Source organism: Pteropus alecto, unplaced genomic scaffold (genome assembly GCF_000325575.1).
Source record: "Pteropus alecto unplaced genomic scaffold, ASM32557v1 scaffold206, whole genome shotgun sequence".
NCBI lineage: Eukaryota > Metazoa > Chordata > Mammalia > Chiroptera > Pteropodidae > Pteropus > Pteropus alecto.
The window spans coordinates 4,676,074-4,695,039 of record NW_006438906.1 but is presented as its reverse complement, the minus strand read 5'-3'; the positions used below and the strand labels follow the sequence as shown (position 1 = coordinate 4,695,039).

General features: G+C 36.4%; 2 protein-coding genes and 1 pseudogene across 4 annotated transcripts in view; 1 reads left to right on the top strand and 2 right to left on the bottom strand.

Moving 5' to 3' along the window:
* Positions 1–6,967, bottom strand: part of KIF27 (kinesin family member 27) — a 68,464-nt gene extending 61,497 nt beyond the window's left edge. For 2 of the 3 annotated variants that reach the window (XM_006916093.3, XM_015592671.2), the window contains exons 1-2: positions 6,756–6,893; positions 2,459–2,843 (exon numbers count right to left, since the gene is read on the bottom strand). In XM_006916093.3, the coding sequence (XP_006916155.1) occupies positions 2,459–2,756 (298 nt within the window). In that variant the 5' untranslated portion in view covers positions 2,757–2,843; positions 6,756–6,893. Of the gene's footprint in view, positions 1–2,458; positions 2,844–6,755 lie in introns of all 3 variants that reach the window. The other variant, XM_025049700.1, reaches the window with a different exon arrangement.
* A 9,190-nt stretch (positions 6,968–16,157) lies between these two features.
* The window catches only part of CUNH9orf64 (chromosome unknown C9orf64 homolog), a 14,988-nt gene continuing 12,179 nt past the window's right edge, over positions 16,158–18,966 (bottom strand). The window contains exon 4 of the mRNA XM_006916092.3: positions 16,158–16,978. Coding sequence (XP_006916154.1) covers positions 16,746–16,978 — 233 coding nt within the window. The 3' untranslated portion in view covers positions 16,158–16,745. The remainder of the gene's footprint in view (positions 16,979–18,966) is intronic.
* LOC107195937 lies at positions 17,231–18,761 on the top strand (annotated as a pseudogene).

Below are 18,966 nucleotides of genomic sequence, written 5' to 3'. Positions count from 1 at the left end.
GCTGGGTTGCCTTTCACCTAATTTGAGATGCAATACTGCCATCGTGTGGCAAGTAAAAGAAGCTGTAGGTTTTCCAATATAAGAGAGAAAGTGAAGATTCCTTTTAGAGGGTTTCCAGGAACTAGCCAATAGCAATATCTATAAACTATAGTACATATAAGCATTCTAAACTAGCCAGAATATACAGCTGATCATTTCTCCAGATAACAAAAAGCACAAAACTTCAAAAGATCAAAAAGCTGAATTTCAAATAATATTTATAAGAATGCTCCAATATAAACTTTGGTAACCTAAAAACCACATTTCAATGTTAGGGTTATATTCCTGAAATAAATTATTTCAGTGAGAGAACTTATAAAATTTTATACCTCAACAGTCATCATTTCTATGATATGTTATATAAAGAGTACAGGAATAAAAGTTTTTAGAGAAGATTATGCCTGGTAAAAGTCAGTGAGTCCAAGCTTTTGAAAAGCAGGAAAATAAATATTAGTTTAAATAAGCATAATATTGACAAATAAGATTTTTCATTCTGCTACGGTGCCTAGCATGTCACCCTAGATACTGCAAATGCTCAATAAATTATTTAGGGGGAAAATACCAACATGACTTGCATGGCCAATAATTAAACAACAGACAACTGACCCAAAATTGCTGAGAAATTGAAAATGCTCACTAATTTCACTAATATACCAAGAAATGTAACTTCAAACAACACAGCACAATTTTTCACCTATCAGATGGCAAAAAAATACTTTGAATTTATAATACCCAGAAAGTGATAAGGATATGAACAAATGGCTGTCATATATTGGTGGTGGGAATATAAAATGGTACAAGCCTTTTTTGGAGGGTAATCTGTCAGTATCTATCCACATTTTAAATGTGCATACCCTTTGACTTAACAAATCCACTTCTAGGAATCCATTCTATAGAAATACTAACACATGGATGCAGAGTTAAAAGTATAAAGATATGCACTGCAACTTTTTTATAATAGTAAAAATCAGAAACAACTTAAATGTCCATTAATACTGGAATGGATGAACCACAACACACTCAAACTATGAAATAATATGCAACCCCCAAAATGAGGTGAAATTCTATGACTCAAATGGCAAGAAATGAAGTGGTATTTTATATTGCTAAATGCAAGAAAAAAGTTACAGAACCACAGGTATATCTCATTAAACAAAAAATAAAACAAAAAAGACAAAAACTATATATGTGTAGAAAAATGTCTAGAGGACTCCAGAATGGTATACATCAAACTTCTATTTCCTGGGGATGAAAGGAGCTTTCATGTTTAATTTCTTAAGCATCACTCTGCAACTGTTTTTCACATGAACATTAATAATTAAAAAAAACCTAGGGAAAAAAACATCAAAAACTGTTCCTAATGGTGATCTATTTCTTCTGGTATAGCATATCTTAGAGCAGTTAAAATATTTTAGGACAATAAATAACTTTAATAACCTTTTCCCTTAAAGAATTAAAATTGTACTCATGGACTCAATAAAAAACAATATAGCTGTAATTGCCACCAAGATCTGAAATATTTACTCCTATTAGTATAAAAGCACATACTGAGTCTTTAAGATTATAAAACATTAGCTAATTTAAAAAAAAAAAAAAGGCTACAATCCTCAGGAAAAACCACAGCTAACAATAGAAAAACTGAAATTCATTTTATTGTGAGACCCTAAAAACTCTAGTATCTTTAATCTCCTAATCCTGTATAACAGTGATTATAAGAAATTGGGGAGGGTGGTGGTATTGGGCACTTAAGGTCTTTCCATTTAATCTTTGGAATGAGGGCTTTCTCAAACCACACAGCCACCCTCCACTCTCCCATTCCTACATTTGAAAAGTATGATAGCAGAAAAAATATTGAAAGCCATTACACATATAGGGAATACTAATGATAATTTTAGACAATGATGTATATGCACAACATTCAAGTTTGCTTTTAGTAGAAAAATATCAATACAGTAAACAGTCTCAAGAGAGGACCTGCCTTTCAATTTGAGCTGTTACTAGCCACCTAACAAGCCCTTCATCGCTCTGTGGCTGAAGCTCCTCACTTACAAATAAAGAGAAATGATTTTCAAGTTTCCTTCTAGCTCTAAAGGATATCTAATAACTCCCCCTTTTCCAAACCAGAATTACAAGCAGAAGAAATTATATCCTAAAGTATTCAATATTTAAAATACAAATCTGCACATACTGAACAGTCTTAAAATACTTTCCTCAAGCAAATATAATCATAAATTAAATTAATGAAACTTCAATATTTAAAAACAAATATTTCAAAGATGAAAATCTTATGAACACATCTGATTATCCTATTCAATATTTCATGCACTCAACATGCTGAGCACCTATTATGTCAGGTATTATCATGTTTTGGTTTCTTTCTAGTATCACAAATAAAAGTTAAAGAGTATGGGAATCTTACCAACATGGCCTCCTCCAATGGTATATGTCTTCCCAGATCCAGTTTGACCGTAGGCAAAAACAGTTGCATTATAGCCCTCAATGAGTGACAACACTAGTGGCTTTATGCACATATTATAAACTTCATCTTGAGTGGAATTTTTGCCAAAAACAAAATCGAAAGTAAAGATTCTATCTCTCCCAATAATAATTTGCTGGGTGTTTGGAATAACTCTCACACAAACTTGATGATTATGAAGAACTTCTTTGCACAGCAGAGGTCTAATTCTTACAGCAACTTTTACTGGTATTTCTTCCATGGCGGCTTAGATTTTAATAAATAGATTTTCTACTGAATATTCAGTATCTAGTGCGAGAAACATCCATTTTATGTAAGATCTTAACTCCTGTATATCAAAATAAAAATAAAATTTAATTATTGACTCTTCTGTCCTAATAAACTAATTCAACTTCTAAAGCAAAGTCATTTAGGGCAAGTTCTGTTCCAATATAAGACAGTTACAAAAAAGTAAATCTGTATTGTAAAAGTACATCTATAATTTATAGATAAAATGTTTGGATTTGCTGCAAAATAATCTAGGGTACCATGACTTGGTAAATGAAGCTAAATGATAAGTACATGCGATTCCACTATGCCATTCTTTCTGTAATGGTAATGTTTCCCATCTCATTAATCTAAACACTGAATAACTGAGAAGTTGGAAAATTAAGACAAGGAAATAATTGGGTAATTGTATACATGTTAAAAACAAAAGTTTGTACTAGATTTTATAGCCATGCATTGAAAAAATAACATCTCTTTGCCACAAATATTAGAAATAAATCTATGAAACAGTTTTAAGGATTTCTATAAGTCAATATAAATTTAAAACTAAATTTTTTATTCAAAAATAATCAAAACAGAAAAACTGCCTTTCTGCTCTTAAATTATGTTGTCCTTATTTCTGAAGATCTCTGGTGGATTTAATACACTAAAAATAAATTGAGTATGCCAACTATAATTTAAAAATTTTTTAATTTAAAAAATTAAATTGGCAGCTACAATAATAAACATCTTGAAAAATAAATTAAGAAATTCCAGTTATAATAGCATACAAAATGCTAAAGAATAAATTTAATAAAATATGTATAAAACTTATATTTTAGAAACTACAAAATATTGTTGAAAGTAAAGATCTAAATAAATGAAAATCATCTCACGTTCATGGAGTGGAAGACTTAACATTATTAAGACGGCAATATTTCCAAATTGAGCTACAGATTCAACACAACTTCTATTAAAATCCCAGCTGACTTATTTGCAGAAATTGACGAGCTGATTCTAAAATTCATATGGAATTTTATGGGCACAGCCAAAACAATATTTATTGAAAAAGAACAAAGTTGGAAGACACACTTCCACAATTTTAAAACTAAGAAACAATAATCAAGACAGTGTGGTATTGGCATAAGACTTAAAGATCAATGAAAAAGAATTGAGAATCCAGAAATAAACCCTCAAATTTAAGGGCAATTGATTTTTAACAAGTGTGCCAGGACAATTCAATGGGGAAAAGTCTTATCAACAACTGATCCTGGGATAACTGGATATCCACATGGCATTGAACTCCTACCTCACATACACAAAAATTAATTCGAAATGGTTCATAGACCTAAATGTAACTACAAAATTCTTTAAAGAAAACATAGGGGTAACTCTCCCTAATCTTGGATTTGTAATAGTTTTTCAGATATGACACCGAAAGCAAAAGCAGTAAGCGGGAAAATTTTAAAAATGCACTTAATCAAATTTAAAAGTTTTGTGCCTCAAAGGACACCATCAAGGAAATGAAAAGACAATTATTGAATGTGAGAAAATATTTTCAAATCATGTATCTAATAAGGATTTGTATCTAGAATATATAAAGAACTATTCCAACTCAATAGCAAAAAGACAACCCAATTTTAAAACGGGCAAAGGCTCTGAAAAGATGGTTCTTCAAAGAAGATATAAAAATGGCCAAAAAGCACAGGTAAAGATCCTCAACATCATTAGCTATCAGGTAATTGCAATCAAAACCACAATGGGATACCATTTCACTCCCACTAACTCGGCTATAATCAAAAAGACAGATCTTAGTTAAGTGTTGGCAAGAATGTAGAGATCTTGGGAGGTGAATACACAATGCACTATATATATGCCTTACTGTTAAATTGTGCACCTGAAACTTACTGGATTTCGTTAACCAATGTCACTATAAAAAATTTTTTAAAAAAAGAATGTAGAGATCTTATACACTTTTGATAGGAATGTAAAATGATGCAGTTGCTTTGTAAAATGGTCTGACAGTTCTTCAAAAAGTTAAAAAGAGTTATCATTTGACCCAGCAACTCCACTTCTAGGTATATACCCAACAGAAAAGAAAACATGTTTGCACAAAAACTTGTACACAAATGTTCCTAGTCTTGGTAGGATAAAGCTTACACCATATAAGAGATTTTTAATATGTAACAAGTAATCAATGATAATATTTAAGTGCAGATGATGAAAAATAATCAGTTTGGGGTGGGGCTGGGCTCTCTGGAGAAGGCCAGTCTTGAACACTATCATTAAGTAACCTAGCTAACTAATGAACTCAAGTGACATTTTCAGCACTACTTGCTATGTAAATGTTAATTAAGATATATTTAATATTCACTAGCCTTTAAAAAACTCTGCATTAGTACTGTGCATTTATAATTTTGTGAGTGGATAGTCTGAAAAGGATCACAAAAACAAAAAAACATTTACATCACTCTATTGAGAACCCACTGAGAGTAAAAAAAAAAAAATACAGTTCCCTTGGGCTGTAAAATCCCAAAACAGAGTCAACAAACTATCTTTAACGGCCAAAGAGATGCATCTAATCTTGGCAGTTTTAATCATTCTAATGAAATTCAGCACTGAAAAAATAAATACTCATATGTATGATAAATCTTTTCTTGGATCCTAAAGGGCTCTACCATCATTTGGTACTGGAAACTTTCCCAAAGAAACTGCAGGGATGCTGTATGAGTTGGTTCTTCCAAATGTCTCTAAACACCTACACTTGAAGTTTTGATCACACAGATTATTCTTTTTATGCCATCACTTTAAAACAAGTCATGGCCTATGTTAAGCCAACCCTAAATACTTCCAACAGAATTGCTAATAAAAGGTGCTAAACGTAATTGGGATATTTTCATTTTCTCAGTTTTTATAATAGGAGTATCTACAAACAATTTGGCTACAAAGGCAATCGAAATTCACCTATCCTAATCATTGAAAAATGATAAGGGCCCATAAATATATGGCTTTCAAATAACTTACAAGAATTTGTTTTTTTAAAAATGCAAAGCACATGCTTCTTCAGATTCTGATCAATTACAGTCATAAGAAGCATATGTATTATGCCATCATTAAACTTAAAGAAAGGTGAGATGTGACTAGCTGGTAATATTTAGGCATACTCAACAAAATTTTGAAATCTTAACAAAGGTAAGAGAAATATTTGATTACTGTTGCCATGTCATTAATCAGAAATAAGTCTTTCCCAATACCGTTGCCATCCTGTACCCTTGGTTTTCCGGAAGTTGCAGTTATCTAAAAATTGTGGCTCGCTAATATTTTCATATGAAATTTCCCAGTAAATGGATAGTAAATCGCACAGGGATCTCAGACAAGGCTCCAAATACATAAAGAACTAAATGGAGAAGATACGAAGAGGAAAAAACACCAAAGATTTAAAAACTTGAAGGGGTCGGTAAGTGTTATTTGAAAGGTGTTTTAAAGAAAGAATTTGGGCACTCATTCTTTATCAATTATCGACTGCCTCTAAGGGAGGGGGTTACCGGACTTCTACCGCGCTTAGAATACACCCAAGTTTCAACATCCGCAATGGAAAAAAGGCGGCCTGCGTCAAAACGAAACCCCCAAAGAGAGTGGGCCTTCCCATTCCACTCCAGATCCCGCAGTTGGAAGTACGAACACGAGAAATACACAGCATCCGACTCAATAGAGCTCTAATCCGCATTTACACGTGTCCCTATTCCCCCGGCCCTTCTCGCGCAAGAGGCACCCAACTTGCCCCGACCGCTGGGCGGGGGTACCAGCGCCCGTCCGGCGCCCCCGTCAGCTTCGCCGGAGCCCCAACCCCCCTCCCAAGCCCATCCCGCGGCGGAGCTACCCTCTCCCGCCGGCGACCCCTACTCCCAACGGCTGGCCGGGGGCGCAGCAAACCAGAGAGCGGCTGGGCGCTGCCCCGCACCCGGCCCCGCCCTCCGTCCCTCCGCGCACTGACCCGCTAAAGAAAAACCCAGTCTCCGGCGGCGGGCGCAGCGCAGGACTCCTCCGCTAAACTCCGCCACGCCGCCGCCGCCGCTGCAGTCCGCGCCTTTTGTTGTCACGGGTTCTCCCGGCAACCGGCAAAGCCCTGCGCCAACGCGCCGGCTCCCGCCTGGGAGTCCGACCGCCCAAGCCCCGCCCCTTGGCGTTAAGCCCCGCCCCATACCCGCCGTGACCAGTCAAATCCCGCCCCGCCGCCTGGAAGCTTAGCGCCTGACACCCTGGAGGCCGGGCTCCCAGAGTCACTAATGAGCCAACACCCGGGAACTCCTCTCAGAGTACTGAGCCGAAGGATCTCTCTAGAGGTTTGTAAATGAATATGAGAAAGAGTCACATTGCGTTTGAATATTTTAGCTACCAATTCAGTTCGTTTTTATTGACGCAAAGTTCACATAACGTAAAATGAACCTTTTTAAAGTGTACAATTCAGTAGTATTTTAGACATTCACAAGATTGTGTGACCATCACCTCTGATTCTAACATTTTCAGCACCCTAGAAGGAAATCCCTTTACCAGTTAGCAGTCACTCTTATTCTCGCCTCCCACCCCTGTCAACCAACAATCAGCTTTCTGTCACTATGGACGTACCAGTTCTTGGTATTTTGTGTTCATGGAATCATACAATTTGTGGCCTTTTATCTGGCTTCTTTTGCTGAACAATGTTTTCCAGGTTCATTCATGTATCATGTATTAGTACTTTCTATTCTTTTTTTATGATATTCCATTGTATGGATATACATTTTATTTTTCCATTCATCATTTAATGGACATGTGGCTTGTCTCCACTATGCTGCTAATACAAATAATGCAGTTAGGAACATTCATGTACAAGTATTTATTTTTTTATGTTTTCAATATATTAAAAATAACAATGCTTTAGTTAATATTAAAAATATAAAATTTATGTATCTTGAAGCATAAAAGTTTTGTTAAACAAGATTTAAAATTTTTAAATCCAAATAATTTAAAACTTGAATAACAGTAACAATTTAGGTTTGACAATTCCCAGGAAGCCTCAGCAGCAGGTCTCAGGAGGCCACACGTTTGCAGAGGACATCAACAAATGCCCAGCAGGACTGGCATGGGACATTTTCTGTTGTCCCCAAATTGGCATCTTGAATCCAAAGTTTAAAGGAAGAGGTCACTAAGTTCTTTACCAGTCATTGGACACCAGTCATTGTCCCCCACTCCCCCATCCCCACTCTGACCCCATACACAGGATTTACAGCAGATCAAAACTAATTCCACTGCAACTCCAACTCTATCTCTTTTTTGAAAGCTTCGTAAGAGGTACTTGGGGTGCTAAGGGAGAGAGTTGTGGGGTCTTGAGCATTGTGGCATGGGGAATAGAGGGTTCACAAGTAAGACGTTTCCCTCCTAAGTCAAAGGAGGCTCTGTGAGTGATCTGTAGAGCCTGAGAGAGGAAACTGGCCTTCTAGTTGGACATGGGAGAGGAATAGGAGGGTCTGCTTCTCTACCTCGCTAGACAAAAGTGAAGCAATTGAACGGTAGCACAGAGAGAACCCTGAAGTGGAGCAGCCCACACTCCCACCATCTGGTAGGGCAAGAACCTGTGACTTTCCCATGTTTCCAATCTTGCCCTAAAAATCTAGCCTCCACAACTTCTGTAGTGATTTATTAAGACACAAGTCTGACCTAAAATCTGTCCTTTGCCTGTAGCCTTTCTATAACATCATGAAGAATATAAATTCTTAGCTGGAATGAGAAATCCATGTAGGGAGAAACACAGTTTTGCTGAGAAGATGCTTTCTAGTCCATGCCTAGGTAAAAGCTAAGCTTCCTGGGTTTGATTTAATTGGTACCCAGGCTTCAGAGAAGATGGTGTTGCTCATATGAGACCAGGAGAAGAATTACGTGACTGCTCTTGAGAAAGGATGAGGAAGATGGAGGAAGGGAAGGGTGTTGGGGAGAGGCTGAATCAGAGAGGAAGGAGAGGATAGCTGATAAGGTAGTTCCAGGAAGAACAGAAATCGCTAATGGGGATCTCTAGACGGTATGCTGTGAGGTAGCAATTAAACCCCTCCCCCCCATCCCCTGCAAAATCTTCAGTGAAGTCTATGTAGCTAACCAAAGATTTGTGATAGAGGATTGTTTACAGGAACTTAAAGATATACTAGTCCTGAGGCCAGTCTCATGATGAATAAAACCAGAGATTGACCCTGTGGACACAGAAGGCAGTGGATTAGAAGAAAGCTGAAGTCTGGCTGGCATGTTAATGACATTTTACTTCACTAATAAACCAAACAATGCAAATTAGAATGATAAACCATTTTCATCTATAAAATTGGCAACAACCTTTCATAATGTAATACCAGCACCATTTAGTGAGACACTTTTATACATAATCTCACTTTTTGTCATCTCTCCTAAGAAAAATAGATATGGATAAAAAATCATGTACAACCATGTTCATTATGGTATTATTTATAATAGCAAAAACTTGGAAATTACATATATGTTCAATGAAAGGGATTTATAAAGTAACAGTCATAACTTTATAAAAGAGGATATTATGTACTCATTGAAACTCAACGTTTGCAAGAAATTAGTATAGGAAAACACAAATTAAGGATATAAATAGTGTCGAGTTTTCTCACCTGAAGAACTGGAATAAAAATCATCCCTTCTTTAGAGGGTTGATGTCTGAAAAGAGGATATTATTGTAAATCACATAGAACAGTAAGTACTCAAAAGTTATTAGGTAGCTAGAATGATGATGATAATTTCCTCAATTTTGTTCAGGGGAGAGATACACATAAAAAACATAGGATAGTCAAAATATTCAACGAAATTCACCAAAATGATAACCATTAACAACACTGACATAAAGGTCATTTTTATAGTTGAATCAATTAGGGTCTTGGTTCCAAGGAACAGAAACGTACTCTAGATCACTAAAGAAAAAAATAAGACTTTGTTGAAAAGTTTATCATTACAGTGCTTTATGTTACAAGTAATAGAAACCCCAAGTGTGATTATCTTAAATAAGAAAATACATTTCAGTTCATATAACTTGAAATAAAATGTGAAAAAGGTATGTCTTAGAATCAATGAAATAGGACATACTCCTATACATTCATGAGTTTATAAAAAGAGAGCCCATATTCTGTTGCCTCAATCAATTTATTACTGTACCAATGTCATACTGCTTAAACTACTATAGCTTTGTGGTATATTTTGCTATGTAATTGGGTAAGACATTCCTTATCCTTCTAAGTTTCTGGGCTATTCTTAGCATTTATCTTCCTAAATAACTTTTAAATCAGTTTGACAATTAACAGAAAGAAGTTTCATTGAGATTTCTATTGGAATTGCATTTAATTTTTTCTTTTTTTGTAAATATAAAGGACAACTTTTAAAAAGAACTTCAATGGCTCCTTAAGATCAGATCTAATCTTGACATGGCATACAACATCTTCCATAATTTACTTTTTCCCTATCTTTCCAGACTCATCCCTGCTATTTCTTGCCTCACATTTTATTCTCCAGTATCAGCAGAGACCATACATTATTTATTTTTATGTCCCCATTGTTGAGCATAGTCAATGTTTAATACAGTGAATATTACGTTTATTGCAGAGGTTCAATAAATGTTTATGGAAATAAAAAATAAAAAACATGAAACAAGTAATTTGCTAAAGGTTACATGATTGGTAAGTGGCAGAAGCAATCTAAAGTCATTGTGTGTCAGATGACAAAGTCAACACTACCTCCCCAAAGACCGAGCTGAACTATAGATTTCTATATAATGCCTCCCTTTCTTTCTCCCCACTTTGTCTGTCTGTCTGTCTGTCTCTCTCTCTCTCTCTCTCTCTCTCTCTCACACACACACACACACACACACACACACACACATACACACACACACTCACAGTTTGCTCAAATCAGGATCCTAACATGGTCCACATGTAGCATTTGGTTGATATGTCCCTTAATTCTCTTTCAGTGTTACCCTCTACCTTTTTTTTTAATTGTGGTAAAATACACATAACATAAAATTTAGCATCTTCATTATTTAATTACACAGTTCAGTAATGTTAAGTACATTCATACTGTTGTGCAACCAATCTCCAGAACTCTTTTTATCTTGCAAAACTGAAACTCTATACCCATTAAACGATTCCTCGTTTACCCCTTCCCCAGCCCCTAGCAACCACCATTCCACTTCTGTCTCTATGAAAGTGACTACTCTAGGTCCCTCATATAAGTGGAATCATATATTATTTGTCCTTTTCTGGCTGGCTTGTCTCACTTAGCACAATGTCTTCAAGGTTCATCCATGTCGAAGGATGTGTCAGAACTTCCTTCCTTTTTAAGGCTGATTAATATTCCATTGTATGTATAGACCATATTTTGTTTATCCATTCATCTCCTATTGGACACTTGTGTTGCTTCCAACTTTTGGCTATTGTGAATAATGCTGCTATGAACAAAGATATACAAGTATCTCTTCAAGATCCCGCTTTCAATTATCTTGAGTACATACACAAAAGTGGAATTGATGGATTGTATGGTAATCCTATTTTTAATTGTTTGAGGAGCTGCAATACTGTTTTCCATAGAGGCTGCACCATTTTACATTCCCACCAATAGTGCACAGGGTTACAATGTCTCTACATCCTCACCAATCCCTACCTTTTTCCCCTACCATTTATTTGATGAAGAACTAGACCATTTGTCCTTTAGAATGTCTCACATTCTAGATTTGGCGATTACATGTTTCTGTTGCCACTTAACTTGTTCCTCTTTTTCTTACATTTCCTGTAAACTAGTAGTTAGATCTAGATTCTTGATTAGATTCAAGTTCAATTTTTCTGGCAAGAATACTTCATAGACAGTACTGTGTAGTTGCTATTGCACCACACCAGGAGGCATATAATGTTGGCATAACCTACTTTTGGTGATATTAAGATTATTAGTGAATTCAGGTGCTTTCAGCCTAATCCACCCATTCAAAAAGTTCCTAATGGTTTTAACAGCCATTGATGATTAGTTTCCAATCGATTATTTCATTAGAGATTCCAAATGGTAATGTTTTAATTCTAATATTCCTTTTTGCATTTATTTCCTGTAATTGTTCTATAAAGAAGAGCTTTCTCTGTAGGAGATTATCTTGAAATACAATTAGTACAGCAATGGCAGAATACATGCTAGATTTTTTCCCTTTTATTTATCAATTTTGAGAATAATGAATTGGTCTCTACCAAACTCCAAAATTGACCAATAGGGTTTTATTTTTGGAATTGGGGGCATATGTGATTATGAAATCATAGATTTTTATATTTTTAACTTGTTTTCCAAATACCATTTCCACTCCTCAAAGTAAGTATTTCTAGACTTTTTATTAAACACCATTGTGACCTATTGTTTCTTTTCATTTTAACTCAGGCTTCATCAAAGTTGTTGAGCCTTAAAAACTGAATTCCATTCTTGCAACCAAAGAATACTGATTAATTCATATGCCAGCCAACCCTTAGTTTATCTTGAGAATGTTGAAAGAGAAATGGTGAAGGAAGGGAGAGAACTATTAAGTTTTTCCCACCTCCAAACAAAAAAATTGGATTAGTTTTCCTTGGACCAACTTAGAATGTAGCCTTACCTTTTTCGAGCTCTTCTTCAGTAGTTCCCAACTTGGAATTATCCCCACCTACTGAAGAATCTGAATATAAAAAGGTATAGAATACAAGGTTGTATTGTCTGCCTACCACCCGTTTTCCTTTCTATCAGCAAACCTCTATTTCTCGAAGAACTCCCTCTGCTCTACTTGGTCCAGCCAAACATTTATCCCTTGCCCCAGGCCACAGCAGGGGCAGGGACAGCTGTGGGGGAAGGGCACAGGAAACCTGGGACTCAAGTAGCCAGGCTCATCAGCAAAGCCCCAGATTTTTGCTTGGGCTATTGGCAAAGATTTGCACTCTGTTGCCTGAAATTACTAGCTATTAGAACTATCTCTTCAAACAGAGCAACACCCCCCCCCCCCAAAAAAAAAGATATAGTGTTTGTATGCTTTAATCTTTGGACCATAACTGGGCTAAGACCAGTTCTTTCCTTGGACTTATCTTTCTTTTTATCATTATGTTTCCTTTTTTATTAAGCTAGTTTTGGTCAGATTTTTTTTTTCCACTTAAAACTAAATAGGATTGCATTTAAATAACCCAAAGGAAGATATCAAAACAGAAAGGGAAAGAAGGAATGTAATGTATGAGAAAAAGAGAAACTTAGATGAATGCCACAATAATATTAGTCAGTGAATTTCGTACTTGAAAGAAATCTTACAAGTTTAGTCCCACCATACATTTATTAATTTTTTATTTTATATTCAATATCCCCGAGTTAGACAAAAGTTATTTTGCCACATTTTTATTCATACCTGTGTTAGGGTTCTCCAGAGAAATAGAACCAATAGAATATATAGAGAGATGGAGATAGATATAGATCTACCTATAGACCTATAATATCTATCCATCCATCTAGAAAGAGGGAGATTTATTTTAAGGCATTGACTCACGTGATTGTGGGAGCTAGCAAGTCTAAAATCTGTAGTAGGCTAGCAAACTGGAAATTAGATGAGTTGACATTTTAGTCTTGAGTCTAAAACCTATAGCCCAGCAGTAGGAAACTCAGGCAGGGTTTATGTTTCATCCTTGAGGCAGAGTCGTTTCTTCTTCTGGAAACTTCTATCTTTGCTCTTTAAGGCTTTCAACTGATTAGGTGAGCACCCCCCACCCCACCCCATTGTGGAATATAACTGCTTTACTCAAGTCTATTGATTGTAAATGTTAATCACATCTAAAAAAATATCTTCACAGCAACATCTGGATTGGTGTTTGATCAAACAACTGGGCATCATAGTCTAGCCAAGCTGACATAAAATTAACCATTCCAATCTCATCCTATGTCATCCTATGATATGTGTCATGCATACATTCTATAAAATGGCACAAAAAGAAAACTGGAACTAGAACTAGAAAATCCGAATCAGATTATCCCATTTCATGTGTAAATTAAACAGGCATAGAGATCTTAACTGTTTTGTTCAAAAGTTAATAACAGAACCAAGGCAGTGAGCACACAGTGATTCCCTTTAGGGGAGCCAAGACCCTTGGATCTTGACTCTGGACATTTTACACTGTGGAGAACTCACAGTTACAACTCTGGACATCCTTACTTTGAGAGTTATTACCTCCCATGGCTTGGGAGTGAATAAAATGAATGAATAAATAAAAATGTTACCTAGCCGTGGCAGCTTATTTTGTTCCCAACCAATACACAAGCACAAGCACCAGAAAGAGTTGATGGTGACTATGCTGAACTTTACCTGTGCTTCGCATTTTCAGAAAACAGTGACATTAAGAAATCTCCCACCCTTTTATGTTCTGGGATAAATGGTTTATCCCGAAGGACCACACTTCTCTATGTGACTTAAGTAAGACTTGATTTCTCATGCCTCCCTTGTTTATCTGTGACAAGCCCAAACATACATCTTTCTCCTTTTGCCTAAATCTGATGACAAGGCTAGACACAGACTCTCCCATTCCTCATTCTTTGTCTCGTGAATGATTACCTGAGATTAGAACTGTTAGTCTGCCTGAAACTAGCTAGACACAAAGATAAACACTTCCTGTTCAGAGAACTGACTGAGACTTCTGCTGATTAAAAACAACCCCACCTGTAAATCCTGTACCTATAACTATAAAAGGACTAGGACACCACCATCCTGCCAAGTGATTCTAACTTTGGATCTAGGGTGCTCTTCATATTGCAATAGGCTGAATAAGATCAATGTCCTTACTTGTTCAGTTTGTATCACTAATACTATTATTGATATTGATTATTGATCACTAATGGCTATTAAAACCATTAGGTGATCAATAAAACCATAATATTTAAATTCTTTGTCTGCATCAGGTATGAAAATTACAAAATCCATGCTTGGTGGTAAAAACTTATTTTCTTGTATCTGACTATACTCCTTACATAGTTTAGCTGGTATCCAATGCCCAAAATAGAGACTATTTTCCTGGCCTCCATGGCAGTTAGCTATGGTCATATGACTAAATTCTAGTCAGTGAAATGAAAGCAAAAATGCATGTGGTAGCTGCTAGAGCCTTCCTGTCAACCCTTGCACTCAACTTCATTGCTTCTTCAATCCTGCTGCCTAGATTAGAACGCAGACATCTTGGATCATGAGTCCAGGCTGTACTTAGTGGCACGAGAGAAAAGACAGCTGGGTCTTGAACAACAAAGAGCACCATACACCCTTGCACTGTCTTCTCTGTCTTTTTTATAATAGAGAAGTAAACTGTGGGGAAAGCAGAAAGCCCAGAGCTGGCTGAGCCTGGAAGAGGAAGAAGGGAGAGAAGGAAAGAGAAAAGTGGGAGAACAAAGGGAAGGGCAAAGGGAAAAAAGAGGAAGGGAGAGAAAAGGTACAGGGTAAGCAGGAGAGGGAGAGGGGCATGAAGGGCGGCGGGGGGAGTGGTGCAGGTAGAATCCGAGAGGCTGGAGGGCTCCAGGGCCTGGGAGACCTTTTTGCTTCAGCTTCCTAGAGCCTCATGAGAGCGCGTTAAATTGGAAACTTAGTTATGATACTTTCTACTACAAATTATAGAAAACTAATTCAAAACGATGGAAATAATAATATGTTTACAAATCTCAGGAATGAAGTCCATAGCTGAGATGGGGCTCTGGTTCCACACAATGGCTACTGCAGCTTCAGGTATCACATTTAGACAGAATGTAGCTCAGAGAAAGAAGAGGGCCTTTCTGTTTTTAAAGTGAAGGAATCTTTTCCTGGAAGCCTCCCTGAAGACTTTCCCTCCAGTTTCATTGTCCAGAACTGGATTATAAACCCATTACTATAGTCACAAGCAGAGAATAGGATTAACATGAATAATAAGCCATTCATAGTAATACGGGTCTACATATGACTTTGGGGATGGGTTCACTTTCCCCTGAGTCACACAGGGGAGGGATAGATACAGGCCCACTACTTATGGTGGTGCAAGCTATGTGGTGCATAACTCAAGGTGGGACCAATTCACATTCACAGTCAATGTCATTTGTAAGGTTATTATGACCTTATACATTTCCAGCAGATGGCAGCAAAGTGCTTGGAGAAAGGACACTTTTTTCTGATTCGCACAAAGTCACAGCAAGCTGACAAGGGATATAACTAACAAAAACCAAGATTATGAAAGGAAGGTGGGGGTGAAAGTGGGAAATGAGTGTGTGGTAGGTAATGAGCGTTCTGCAACATAAAGTAAATAATCAAATTCACTGTAAACCTTTTAAAATTATATCTGGAATATCCTATTTTAATAAAATAATCCATTCCAGGTTTTAGAAAATTTTTTAAAATCTTTATTCAATTCTAATATATTTACTCTGTTAAAAAATATTAAACAGATAGATATACTAAACTGAAAATCATTATGTACAAAACCCACTGTCATTATCAATAAAAAGCTTAAGCTGTCAAAATTTTTTACAAGAGCAGCAGCATTTATACAGCAAAGACCCCATCCAACCCCCCTCTCAAAGCAAATGATTAAGACATATAGAAAATTACACCTTGAGAAAAGATACCAACTGAACAGATGAAATATTATCACTGAAGATTAATCACATTATAAGGCATGATTAATTTTTAGAAATCTGAAATGTAAAGAAAGCATTAAAGTTCTTTCATTTTTCATCATATGTCAACAAAAAGGGAAAATATAGTCAAAACCAAATGAGCAGAAAAAAGGTAAAGTTGAGAATACAGAGTGATATGTTGGAAAAAATTTTTAAGTGAGACTGGGTAATCAGTGTTCTTATTGCTATAACTTCTATCACCTTCTCTTAATATCAAAGTGAAATCGTACAAATGATTACGTGATATAAAAATGCAAGGAGTTTTCTTCGGATCAGTTAACTCTTTGGATCAATAATATATGCAACGCGTTCGATGAAATGGAATTCCTTTCATATCTTCCCTGTGATCACGGGCATAGTCCCATAAGTAATAATCCAGAAGAATGGAATTGATCTCTCCACTATTTTTTTCACCCTTTTTTTCAATAAGCTCCAGAAGATAATCTCGGATCAGTTCAACACACCAAAGTGAACACCCTCTGATTTCCACCTCTTGCCTATTCCCATACGACAGCATTTCTCCTGCAAGGGAAAAAAAAACAGAGCAAGAAGCACTAATAATCAATGATGTAAAATCAATTCAGAACTGTAGAACAAAACACAGTATTTAAACAGTACTTATTTTAAAACTGTAAACCTCAGACTTTATTTTGCGTAATTTAAACAATTTCTAAACTCAAGCATTAATTCAAAATTGCAAGTTCCACAAGGTAGGGGACCGTGTCTGGCCTATCTCAACATGCTAGCTCTCCAGCAAACATTTGCTAAATGAATATGGGGTAACCATACATTTAAAAATACAACAGCTCTTTCGTGGCACCTCAGAGGCTCAGCTACCTCAGGATGAAGGCTGAACATCTCTTTCCCAGCCACTGGCTGCCAGAAGCTCACTGAAGTGGACAATAAATGCAAACTTCGTACCTTTTATGAGAAACATATGGCCACAGAAGTTGCTGCTGACACTCTGGGTGAAGAATGGAAGGGCCATGTGGTTCGAATCAGTAGTGGGAATGACAAACAAGGTTTCCCCATGAAGCACAGTATCTTGACCAATGGCCATTTCTAGCTGCTACTGAGTAAGGGGTATTCCTGTTATAGATCAAGGAGGACTTAAGAAAGAAAGTGCAAATCTGTTCGAGGTTGCATTGTGGATGCCAATCTGAGTGTTCTCAACTTGGTCACTATCAAAAAAGGGGAGAATGATATTCCTAGTCTCACTGATACTCCTGAGCTAGCAGAATCAGCAAACTTTTCAATCTCTCTAAAGAAGGTGATGTCTGTCAATATGTTGTGAGAAAGCCCCTAAACAAAGAAGGTAAGAAACTTGGGACAAAGCACGCAAGATTCAGTGTCTTGTTACTCTATACATCCTGCAACACAAATGTAAGCGTATTGCTCTGAAGAAACAGCGTACTAAGAAAAATAAGAAAGAGGCTAAAGAATAGGCTAAACTTTTGGCCATGAGAATGAAAGAAACCAAAGAAAAACACCAGGAACAGACTGCCAAGAAACAGAGTTTTCTCCCTGAGAGCTTCTACCTCCAAGTCTGAGTTCAGTCAAAAATGAGGTTTTGTAAGACTAACAAATAAATAAGATCAAATATCAAAAAAAAAAATTGAAATGAAAATAAAAATATGACAGCAAGATTACTACATTATTGAAAAGAAAGGATTTAATATTGGGTTTAATGCCAGGAAAAAAATATTATTACAAAATTTGGAAGACTGATAGGGGGCCAAATAAACAGTACCTTCCTTCCCCACTTGAGAATTGAACACTGACTTGGGGACACCCTAAGCGCATCAAGGAGAACCTAAGAAATCAAAGTTGTTAACTTGAGAAAAGAAAACCATAATCATCCTTTGGATTCAGGATCGTTAAGTCAGCTCTGCCTGAATATGAAGCTGAACATTCCTACAGGACCCGTAGTCTATTCAGTGCCATCTTCTGGGCACATCTGATCCTGTGAGATGAACATTGGCTGTGCTTTGCCACTGAGACTGGAGTTGGGCTCATCAATTCATAGCAGTCAGGCAGATAAGAGTAAGTAAATGCAGCAGCCACATGCAAACTGGTGTGGTGAGCTAGAGAGTGTGCTGCCCTGTCTAAAGGTAGGCTCAATGTTCCCATATTTCTCTATTTTTACAAGAGTTAGAAAGTTTGATTGTCATGTAAAATCTCCTAATTGTCAAGTGTTAATAACTAATTTAAAATTGCTTAAAACATACCTGGAGACAAATGAAAATGAAAACACAATGACTCAAAATTTATGGGACACAGCAAAAGAAGTACTAAGAAGGAAATTCCTAGCAATACAGGCCTACCTCAAGAAAAAAGAAAAAGCTCAAATAAACAATCTAACCTTACAATTAAAAGAACTAGAAAAAGAACAGCAAACAAAGCTCAAAGTGAATAGAAGGAAGGAAATAATAAAGATCAGAGCAGAAATAAATGAAATAGAGTCTAGAAAAACAATACAAAAGATTAATGAAACCAAGAGCTGGTTCTGT